At 43.5% G+C, this 12402-nt stretch overlaps 1 protein-coding gene across 1 annotated transcript in view; it reads right to left on the bottom strand.

Moving 5' to 3' along the window:
* Nucleotides 1–12402, bottom strand: part of ADGB (androglobin) — a 499062-nt gene that overhangs the window by 278874 nt on the left and 207786 nt on the right. Inside the window, exon 17 of the mRNA XM_075339549.1 lies at nucleotides 7465–7573. Within this exon, the coding sequence (XP_075195664.1) occupies nucleotides 7465–7573 (109 nt within the window). The remainder of the gene's footprint in view (nucleotides 1–7464; nucleotides 7574–12402) is intronic.

Genomic DNA, 12402 nt, shown 5'->3' with positions numbered 1-12402 from the left:
GCCTGTGAGCAGCATCCTGTGCCAGAGACCGACATTCTTCCGGTGCTGTCTATACTGTTTACCGTGAGAGGATCGTAAACTCTGTATTTATGGCAACTGGACACGACAGTACCCGGGTACGGTAGGCTGGGTCCAGACAGTAATGCGTGCACTCAACACTTTGTTTTGTTAACAAATCACATATCTGTTTTGCTTAGGCCGACTATATAGACAATAAGACTTGCTGCCTTTGCTCTGTCAATTTGTCAGTTACAGTTAAAATCCTAGAGGGACAGCAACACATGTTTGCATTGACTGTTGCTTTACAAGATTTCCAGGACTGTGTTGCTGAGCTGTGTGGTTTGACTTACCACTGTTATCATCTGCCTAATCTGTGAGGCTTCAGCTAACAAGGTTATTCAGGGGGGGTTAATGGGTTTTGTCTATGTTTAGGTAGATAAGTTGTAAGCTCTTGTGATGCACCACTGGTAAGTCGTGTTCGTACACACACACACACACACACACAATTACTACTGCTACGCAGAGGGATTACCAGGTAGTAGGCAACAGTTTAGACAGTCCCTTGGTTAGGCAAAGGTTGGTGAGAAGGAGGTATAAATCGCCATTACGAGTGTCGCAGCATAGGGGTATAGGCTTTTGGACTTGTGAATAGATTGTTCTATTCTTTCAGTTTTATGCATGGTCCTTATTATTTGTTTTGGGAAAGTTAAACAATCATTTATCAACCCAACTGCCTAGAGTCCTATTCCTGTTGTGTGGTTTTGTGTATACTGGGAAGCCCACCCTGTACACGACTTTAAATGAAGCATAAGTCTATGTGGAAGGGTCACTATGCTACAATGCGGCCTAGCGGGGCGGTGCAACCGTCTGCCCCATCAATGGCATATGCGTGCTCTTCATCCTCTGTGACTGTGGGGACAGCAGTCACAAATGGTTTTTGACGCTGACCTTCCACCCCTTTACCCGCAACAGACAGTGTGATTGGCAGGTCGTCAGTTGTTTTTGAAGTGGAAACAACTGCTGGTGTTGAGCTCTCTCAGACATCGAGAGAACCACCTTTGGATGAAGGCAACATTATATCCACGCCTGCACCTTCGTCACAGATTGGCTGGACTACCTGCAGTTAAAAATTGCGTAGCAGAAATGGAGAGGTGGTCTACAATGCAGAGTTCGTCTAGCTTTATTGACAGCTGAAGAACCAACACTGAATATCACAGACAATGAAACTATGCCCCAAAAATTGTCAGCACTTTTTGCAATTAAAATTGCGTAGCAAAAATGGACAGGTGTGTAGAATGCACAGTTGGTGTAGCTTGCTTGACAGCAGAGGAACCCTAAGTTAGTATCCTAGACAATTTTAGTATGCCCCTAAAAGTGTCAGCACTTTTGGAAATTAAAATTGCAAAGCAAAAATGGACAGGTGTGTAGAATGCACAGGTGGTGTACCTTGCTTGACAGGAGAGGAACCCTAAGTTAGTATCCCAGACAATTTTAGTATGCCCCTAAAAGTGTCAGCACTTTTGGAAATTAAAATTGTGTAGCAAAAATGGACAGGTGTGTAGAATGCAGAGGTGCTGTAGCTAGCTTGTCAGCAGAGGAAGCATCACTTTCTATCCCTGCCAATAAAACAATACCCCAAGGAATTGCCTGAGCTGATTTAGCCAGACGCTGTGATATAAACCCCTACACAGCGCTGGTACAGACCTGCCTAGCAAAAATGGCTATGAATGGCTGTAATGTAGCCCTGAAAAGGGATGAAATTACAAGGAGTCCCTTATCCCTAAAGCGATGTGTAGATTGCACTGTATGTCTATAGCGCACACAGCAGCAGCAGCGGGAGCGGTGACTGTCACCCACCCGAAGAAGAGAGATAATGGTGGCGATGGGGAAAATGGCCAGGTCTTATAGGGCAAAGACATGTGACATGCACAGCCTATGACACATGCCCTTGCTTGTTTGGCAAAAATCCACTTTGCTGTGTGTGTGTCTGTGATTGGCTGACAGCCTGGCCTGCGCGGTTAGGATCGATCGACATTCTTTCAGCACTCAGCAGCAGCACTGATCTAAACCCCGTCCCCCCCGCACACTATACGCTGAATTTTAATAATATCATGATTCACAGTATTACAGTGAAAAGCCAGCTAGTAACTAGCTACGCTTTTTGGTGATCGAACCGTTATGAAATGTAACTCGAACTGCCGAACTTGAAGCAAATCATTCGAGTTCGTCGAACGACACGAACACCGACCAAAATCACTCGAATTTGAAATTGGCGAACCGTTCGAATCGAACATCGCTCAACTCTAGTAATAATACATTAACACTGTGTTTCTTTCTGAGTGACTCAGTTCAACTTCTTAAAATGATTTTAATTTTATGAGTTATACATCTAAAAAGTATAATTTAGTATATTTATATACGGTGCACTGAAAACTTTTCTTATTCCTCCATGCTTATAGGCAACTTTGTAGGCGTGAATACTTCTCTGAGAATTTTGGGCTGAACAACGTACTCCTAGACTGCTCCTCGGCACAGCATGGCAATATTATGTGGGAATTATTTGACAATTATTAGATACTTTGTTGAACAATGATGCTCCTTCCAACAAACAGCACTTCTCTTGGGAAAACCCTATCATGATGAAACCATAGCGATTCATCTAGGATTCCAAATAAATATCTGTTTGCCATGTGTTTACACAGATCCACCAGTAGCACTAAACGACTGCTGATCGATAAATATTTGTACATCGGTAGTCGTTTAAACAGTTAAGGGTACTTTACATGCTGCGATCTCGCTAGCGAGATCGCAAGCGATTGTACCCGCCCCCGTCGGATGTGCGACACAGGCAAATCGCTGCCCATGGCGCACGACCTCGCTTACACCCGTCACACGGACTTACCTGCCCTGCAACGTCGCTCTGGCCGGCAAACCGCCTTCTTTCTAAGGGGGCAGTTCGTGCGGCGTCACAGCGACGTCACACGGCAGGCGTCCAATAAAAGCGGAGGTGCGGAGATGAGCGGGACGTAACATCCCGCCCACCTCCTTTCCTTCCGAATTGCCGGTGGAGGCAGGTAAGGAGATGTTCGTCGCTCCTGCGGTGTCACACACAGCGATGTGTGCTGCCGCAGTAACGAGGAACTACATCACTAATAAGCAGAGAACGATTTTTGGTTTCAGGACGACCTCTCTGCGGCAAACAATTTTGACCGCTTTTGCGATCGTTTAAGGTCGCTCGTACGTGTCACACACTGCGATATCGTTAATGACGCCGGATGTGCGTCACAAACACCATAACCCCGACGATAATTCACTAACGATATTGCAGCATGTAAAGTACCCTTTAGACCGCGCTAAACAATCCGGATTGAACAATCTGTAAAGTCAGCCATACACATTAGATGGCTGTCAGCCGAATGATGTAGCAGATTAATTTTCAGGAGACAGGTATCTTGGCTGTCTGTGCCATACAAAGGTGCACTCGCTTAGCCAAGCTCTCCTGTGTTCTCTGAGAAAGCCGCCAACAAAAGTGATCGGCAGTAAGAAATCATACAAGCTCAAAAGAGATCTTCACTGATAGTCTGGGGGACCTCGTACACATTAGAATATGGACCAAACCCATTAAAAATGATAGGTTTGGTCGACATATGTCGAATGTGCATATGGGCCTTAATAGATTGTTTAGTGTGCATAGGCCTAATCATTTGCATGAGACCTAATTAGACGGATCAATATGCTACCGAGAACAATAATTTTTAAGCTTGTTTAAAAATCACATTATTCGATGTGAAAGCATTTTGTTCATTTGCTGAGTGATCAGCAGCCTGTTTGCACTGTAAAATGATCATGAAATGAGCTTTCCAAGGAAGGCTCCTTCATGATAATTAGAGATGGAAGATTTGCCAGGTTCAGCTGGATAAAGTTTTGTTTTGGACCTGGACTTGACCTAAACCTCATTGGAAGTCACTGATCGGGCAGTTTGTCTCTCCACCCACATTCAGCCAGCCATAAACAGAGGACTTCAGTGGGAGGAAGAGGGTTTTTTTGGGACACACTACATCCAAAAACATTGTTTTTACCCCACTGAGAGCCATTCAGAGACTTGACTGAGGCAAGCACAGAGATGCTCGATCGAGTGGTTAGCATACCAAGAGCACTCGAATTCCGAACTTGGACTCTGATTTTATTAAAAGTCCGTGTTCGGTATGAACCCCGAACTTTACATTTTAGGTTCACTCATCTGTAATGATAATCTTTCAGTACCTTAAAGGGAAACTGTCAGCACTTTTTTGGCGTATAAGCTGGGGCCACCACGACCGGGCTCTTATATAAAGCATTATACAATGCTGTATATAAGAGCCCAGGCCACTGTGAGAACATAAAAAACACTTTATAATACTTACCTAACGGTAGCGCGGTTGGCCATATGGGCGTCTCCGTTGTCCGGTGCCGGTGCCACCTCTTTCGGCCATGTTCGTCCTCCATCTTCTGAAGCCGCGGTGCATGATGAGTCCGATGTCATACAGACTCGCTGGCATTCAGGTCCTGAGCAGGCACATTGTAGTGCGCCTGCGCAGGACCGGCGAGTGTGTATGACGTAGACGCGTCATGCACACAGGCTTCAGAAAGAGGCTGAAGATGGCCAAAAGAGGAGGCGTCGGCACCGGAAAACGGAGACGCCCATATGGCCAACCGCGCGCCCATTAGGTAAGTATTATAAAGTGTTTTTTATGTTCTCACAGTGGCCTGGGCTCTTATATACAGCATGCTAGAATGCTGTATATAAGAGCCCGGTGGTGGTGGCCGCAGCTTATACGCCAAAAAAGTGATGACAGGTTCATTTTAAGAGTTTTCAATGTTTGTGACAAAATGTCTATAACTGAAGACAAAAATATTTGAATCTCATAACATATCCATATAAGGTGACATAAATTGACACAGGGAATATGACACATAAGACAGCAATTATGTGATATTTTGTACATTTTACACAATCTAGAAGGAGTTAAGCAGCTTTTATGTACAATATACAGTTCAAATCTTTTTTACTATCTCCTGGGGAGACTATCATTTGGAGTGCTAGCCATCAAAGCTCATCTGTTACTGTAAGACAGGGGCGGGGAACCTATGGCCTGTGGGCCGTTTGCAACCTATGATTTCTTTTTCTATGGCTCGTGGGCACAATCCCAGGGACTGCAGTGCACAAGCTGCAGCCATGGTCTTGCCGGCTGCCGGACCCTTTAAATCTCAATGCGTGATGCAAAGACGTGCACACAGCGTTCACTAGTAAACGCTGCCTGCGCATACCATTAGGTCCTCACGCTGGCCTGTGTCAGCATGCTCAGCGCTTACTTTGTGGGCAGGGTAAGTGCAAGTTGTGCTCCCATCCCACAGATTAAGAGGAGCAAGAGCTTTACCAGCCTTATTGCTGCACATGCCTCCTGGACCGATGTAGTGTGACTCCTTACCCTCTAGTGATGTGAGCATGTTACCCAGTGCTGTGTACCCCCTAGTACTGTGTATGTCCCTTCAATGCTCCCCTCAGTGCTGTGTGCCCCCCCAGTGCTGTATGCCAACCCCAGTGCTGAGTGCTAACCCCCAGTACTCTGTACCCCCTTGGTGCTGTGTACCCCCACTGCTCTCCATGCCCCCCAGTGCTGTCCGTGCCCCCCCCATGCTGTCCATGTACCATCAGTTCTATCCGTGCCCCCCAGTGCTGTCTGTGCACCCCTGGTGATGTCTATGCTCCCCCAGTGCTGTCTGTGACCCCCAGTCCTGTCTGTGCCTCACTAGTGCAGTCCGTGCCTTGCTAGTGCTGTCTGTGCCTGCCCAATGCCCCCCTCAGTGCTGTATGACACCCTAATGTTGTCCGTGCCCACTAGTACTGCTCGTGCCACCGCAAGTGCTGTCTGTGCCACCGCCATTGCTGTTCATGTCCCCCAGTCTTGTCTATTCCCCCTAGCGCTGTCAGTGCTGCCAGTGCTGTCTGTGCCACCCAGTACTATTCATGCCCCCCAGTGCTGTCCGTGGCGTCACCAGTAATGGCCGTACTCCCCAAGTGCTGTCAAAGCCCGCGAGTGCTGTCTGTGCCCCCAGAGCTGTCTGTGCCCCCCAGTGCTGTCTGTACTTCCCTGGTGATGGCTATGATCCCCCAGTCCTGTCCATGTCCTCCAGTACTGTTCGTATACACCTGGTGTTGTCTGTGTTACTCAGTGCTGTCCGTGCCAACCCAAGTGCTGTCCATTTCCCCCAGTCCTGTCCATGCCCCCCTAGTGCTCTCCCTACCGCCCAGTGCTGTCCATGTTGTTCAGTGATGTCTGTGCCCCCAGTGCTGTCCATGCCCCCCAGTACTTTCCGTGCCACCGCCAGTGCTGTCCTTGTTCACCAGTCCTGTCTGTGCCCCTAGTGCTGTCTGTGACTCCTGTAATGAATATGCACAAGCCTTTCCTGTGATCTATAGCTCCCCAGCCCCACCTGTGCTGTGTATGCCCCAGCCTCTTCAGTGATGTAAATGCCTCCAGCGTCTCCTGTAATGAATATGCACCAGCCTCTCCTGTGATGTACATGCACCAGCCTCTCCTGTGAAGTATATGCACCAGCCTCTTCTGTAATTTATATGCCCCAGACCCTTCTGTGATGTACATACTGTGAATTACATACCCGCAGCGTCTCCTGCAATTTATGCACCCCAGCATCTCCTGAGATGTGTATGCCCCCAGCCCCTCCTGTGATGTATATGTCCCCAGTCCCTCCTGTGATGTATATATGCCCCCAGCCCCTTCTGTGGTGTATATATGCCCCCAGCCCCTTCTGTGATGTATGTATGCCCCCAGCTTCTCCTGTGATGTATATATGCCCCCAGCTCCTCCTGTGATATATGTGCCCACAGCACAGATGTATATGATTTACCAAACTTATTATCACAAACAGTTGACTGTGCGCAAGGCAAACCTGGAAAAGCAGTTGAGAAGCAACATGATCAATATCATCTAATGGCACAGCCGCACCAAAGAGAAGCAGCTGCAGCCACCACAATAGAGGTGTAGAGGTGAGTTAAGTTGATCAAATATAGAAAGGTAATTTTCAAGTTGATAATATTGTGTGGCCCCCAAAGGTTGGTAGAAATTTCCAAATGGCCCCCGGCAGAAAAAATGGTTTCCCACCCCTGGTGTAGGAGTTAACCTGAGTGTGCAATTTTTAGCTATGATTCAGATAAAAGTTCAGATGTTTCTGTCTTCTTTCTTTAGCAGACACGCAGTCCACAACAAAAAGACAAGAACATGTGAACAACGGCGTAGACAATAATGATATGAGTTCTATCCGTGATAAAAAAAAAACATACTTGAAACATGGTGGCATTGACTAGGCTAACAAATCATTTTAGCCATGAAACCAACAATCATCAAAAAGTCACATACTATTGGCCATGAAAGAGTTATCTGAAAACAACATTTTTGAACTTACCAAATGAGTTTCCCCAGCGTGTCAGTGCCGAGAAGCTAACCAAAATTTCTGTAGGCCTCAGGTTATCAACACATAAGAAAGAGGTTCCTCTGTCTCGATCATCTGTTGTCTGTGTAGTTAGAAAAAAAAAGAAAGAATTTTCAAACTCCTAAATTATCCAAGGTCAAGTAAGATGCACTTAACCATATTTGTTACTTTTTATTGACTTATTTATGTCTTGCAATTTGGCCATACAAGTCAGTAATTAATTCACAAAGACTTAACTGTCAGCAATTTAGACATCTGAAGGTGTTAAATACAAAGCCAAAACGACATGGCGCATTTGTAACAGTCAAGCGCCTATTCCTTACTAAATAATTCATTGCATGAAGGTTTACTGTTGACATAAGAGACAAGAGGCATGAGGGTCAAAAAGTTTGACAAAGTCTCAGGAGCAGCACTGTTTTCGCTGTCACTTTGTCCTCTCTTTCTGTCCTTCATCACTTGCAATCAATAATTTAAGCTATTTAGTTATTTATAGCCCTTTCACGCTATACTATTGTAGTCACTCAACAGATGCAGAAGAAGGTTTTCATCCACGACTTTCTACGTAAGGAAGTCTTGTGCCACTTACATAGTAATAACATTTTGAAAAGAGATGTTAAGTTCATGCAGTTTATATAAAATGTCAAATTAATTCTAAAATACATCCAAACATCTCAGGAGGTGAACAAATCTAATAATGTAAATCTTTGTAATGAGCTTAAAGCCAAGAGAATTAACCAGGAAAGTGGGTTACAAAGATCTGTTTAATGAAAGACTAAATATAACGAGGCTAGCATGGTGTACTCAGCTTGTCATCGGTTTATTCTAGGATTCAGTAATTGCTTGCCCAATTTATTAGGCTGATCCATCAAGTGTAACACTAAGAATATTTATGAGAACACCTGAATGTTTCCACATATGTTTGATCAGAATAACCTTACTTACTTTATTAATTCTATAAATCTGCATACAATGCAGGAGCAGATGAGGCTAGAAAAACAACCGGGTCGTGGAATAGTTCTGGCTTTATGATCACAGAATCAACAGAATATTAATTACAGAACAGAATATTTTAGCATATACAATTCACTGCAATACCGTCTTGACTAAAGCCACACATACACAATAGATAGCTGTCAGATCAACAATATTTAGGTCAAGCCCTTGGCCGCCAGCTAGTTCTCCTGATTCCTCCAAACACAGCAACGTTTGGCTCTGTGGAGCACACCTATGTTCTCTGTTCATCCACACTGAGGACAAAAGGATCGGCAGTCCAAAACGGGACATGCTGCATCGTCCTCTCCCCCGACATAATCCATCATTCAGATGACATTTTTGCATGGGACCTTAGGCTATGTGTGCACTAGAAAAAGGATTTTTCTCAAGAAATTTCTTAAGAAATTTCTTGAGAGTGAAGGATTAGCGCACCTGTGTTAAAAAAACGCACCAATAACGCACTGAAAAACACATGCGTTTTACCGCGTTTTTGTGCGTTTTTTTTGCAGGTTGGTCCCTGCGTTTTTTAATGCTTTAACAGCAATAAATAATATAGATAATGGATAGATAGATAGATAATGGATAGACAGATAATGGATAGATAATGGAGAGACAGATAGATAGATAGATAGATAATGGACAGATAGATAATGGATAGACAGATAGATAGATAGATAGATAGATAGATAGATAGATAGATAGATAATTGATAGATGGATAGACAGATACACAAATAGATATATAGATAGATGGATAGACAGATAGATAGAGAGATAGATAGATAATGGATAGATAGATAAATAGATAATGGATAGATAGATGGATAGATGAATAGATAGACAGATAGATAGATAATGGATAGATAGATAGATAGATGGCCAGATAGATAAATGAATAGATAATGGATAGATAAATAAATAGATAATGGATAGATAAATACATAGATTGATAGAAAGACTAATAGATGAATAGATAGATAGATAGATATTGGATAGATAGATGGATAGACAGATAGATAGATAAATACAGTTAGGTCCAGAAATATTTGGACAGTGACACAATTTTCGCGAGTTGGGCTCTGCATGCCACCACATTGGATTTGAAATGAAACCTCTACAACAGAATTCAAGTGCAGATTGTAACGTTTAATTTGAAGGTTTGAACAAAAATATCTGATAGAAATTGTAGGAATTGTACACATTTCTTTACAAACACTCCACATTTTAGGAGGTCAAAAGTAATTGGACAAATAAACCAAACCCAAACAAAATATTTTTATTTTCAATATTTTGTTCAATGTTTTGGCTGAATCTGGGCTGAAAGTATATCCCGGTACACTTCAGGATTCATCCGGCTACTCTTGTCTGCTGTTATGTCATCAATAAACACAAGTGACCCAGTGCCATTGAAAGCCATGCATGCCCATGCCATCACGTTGCCTCCACCATGTTTTACAGAGGATGTGGTGTGTCTTGGATCATGTGCCGTTCCCTTTCTTCTCCAAACTTTTTTCTTCCCATCATTCTGGTACAGGTTGATCTTTGTCTCATCTGTCCATAGAATACTTTTCCAGAACTGAGCTGGCTTCATGAGGTGTTTTTCAGCAAATTTAACTCTGGCCTGTCTATTTTTGGAATTGATGAATGGTTTGCACCTAGATGTGAACCCTTTGTATTTACTTTCATGGAGTCTTCTCTTTACTGTTGACTTAGAGACAGATACACCTACTTCACTGAGAGTGTTCTGGACCTCAGTTGATGTTGTGAACGGGTTCTTCTTCACCAAAGAAAGTATGCGGTGATCATCCACCACTGTTGTCATCCGTGGACGCCCAGGCCTTTTTGAGTTCCCAAGCTCACCAGTCAATTCCTTTTTTCTCAGAATGTACCCGACTGTTGATTTTGCTACTCCAAGCATGTCTGCTATCTCTCTGATGGATTTTTTCTTTTTTTTCAGCCTCAGGATGTTCTGCTTCACCTCAATTGAGAGTTCCTTAGACCGCATGTTGTCTGGTCACAGCAACAGCTTCCAAATGCAAAACCACACACCTGTAATCAACCCCAGACCTTTTAACTACTTCATTAATTACAGGTTAACGAGGGAGACGCCTTCAGAGTTAATTGCAGCCCTTAGAGTCCCTTGTCCAATTACTTTTGGTCCCTTGAAAAAGAGGAGGCTGTGCATTACAGAGCTATGATTCCTAAACCCTTTCTCCGATTTGGATGTGAAAACTCTCATATTGCAGATGGGAGTGTGCACTTTCAGGCCATATTATATATATAATTGTATTTCTGAACATGTTTTTGTAAACAGCTAAAATAACAAAACTTGTGTCACTGTCCAAATATTTCTGGCCCTGACTGTAGATAATGGATAGATAGATAAATAAATAAATAATGGATAGATAGATAGAAAGATGAATAGATGAATAGATAGATGGATGGATAGATAATCGATAGATAAATAGACAGATAGATAAATAGATAGATAATGCATAGATAGATAGATAGATAAATGGATAGATAGAAAGATAATCAATAGAATCCCTGTGAGGACACACTGCAGTTCTCGCGAGCGGTAATGTGTTCACATTACCGACCGTGAGAAATGACCTCACTGAACGAGGCTGCATTGAGTATGCGTCAGACACGGCTGGATACAAGCGTCATGGGACCTGCATGGATTACGCAGGAGCTGTGTGTTTGGGGGGGAGTTAATAAAGTGGTGAAAGAGGGGGCTTATTGTGTTTTATTTAAATTAAAGGATTTTTCCGTGTGTGTGTTTATTCACTTTACTTACAGGTTAATCATGAAAGCTGTCTCATAGACACTGCCATGATTAAGCTAGGACTTAGTGGCAGCGCATGGCTGCTATTAACTCGTTATTACCCTAATTGCCACCGCATCACGGCAATCGGGAAGACCCGGTAACATGCCGGGACTGTCGCATAATGGATGCGACATTCTCGGGGCAGCGCCGGTCTGATATTCTTGGCTGCGGGAGGGGCGGGCATTAACCATGGCCCTTGCTCCCCCCAGCCTGAGAATACTGGGCCACCACTGTGTGTTTACCTTGGCTGGACGGTAAAAATACAACCCGCGTTTTTGTTTTTTTTTTAAATTTTTAATATGTACGTTTGACTTCTATATGTATTATATATGTCTGCGTGTTGTGAATACATTTTCCAGTTCGGGGCTCCCTCTTGTGGTCAGTGCTGGTGGCACGGTTGATTTGTTGAATCAAAGTCAGACACCTGCTGAAGACTGGCAATCAGACCAATTACAGTGGGCCTATTTAACTAAGTAGTTCCTCCTTTTCCTTTGCCGGTGCTCAATGTACTTCCAGTGTGCTAAGGACATTTTCAAGAATTATTCCCTTTGATTTGGGTTAAAATTACAATCTACCTTGGCGGTTTGTTATACCAATACCCCAGATACCACATATTATATTCAGGTTATTCCCTGTTTTTTCTATTGTGGTTTATTACACCAGCATTTTTGTAATAATATACACTGCCCTATCTGACTCTCACCACGACATTGCCCCGCAAAACCGGGGTTTGCCATATTATTACTCATTTACATCACATATTGTATCTGGGGCAATCCCTGTTTTATGCTCCTTTGCGTGGGTTACCATGTCATCACTGCTTTACTACTACACATCATTATTTTCAAGTGGCAAATTCTGGTCCATTTTTTGAATATCCAATCAGGAATATCCTTGTTTAGAGGGGTTCTTTTCTGTCCTCACTTGAGAAAATTCTTTTGTATTTACCTCTTACCTCTGGATGCTCTCTGATTGCTAACCATTTTCTGGCCAGTGAATTTGACCCCTCTTAAGAACTTTTCCTTATCTTCCAACTAACCAGGGACTACCCACTTTACTGACCCCATTTAGCACACAGGTTTTCTCTTA

Source organism: Anomaloglossus baeobatrachus, chromosome 3 (assembly GCF_048569485.1).
Source record: "Anomaloglossus baeobatrachus isolate aAnoBae1 chromosome 3, aAnoBae1.hap1, whole genome shotgun sequence".
Classification (NCBI taxonomy): domain Eukaryota; kingdom Metazoa; phylum Chordata; class Amphibia; order Anura; family Aromobatidae; genus Anomaloglossus; species Anomaloglossus baeobatrachus.
This window is presented reverse-complemented; position numbering and strand designations above follow the sequence as displayed.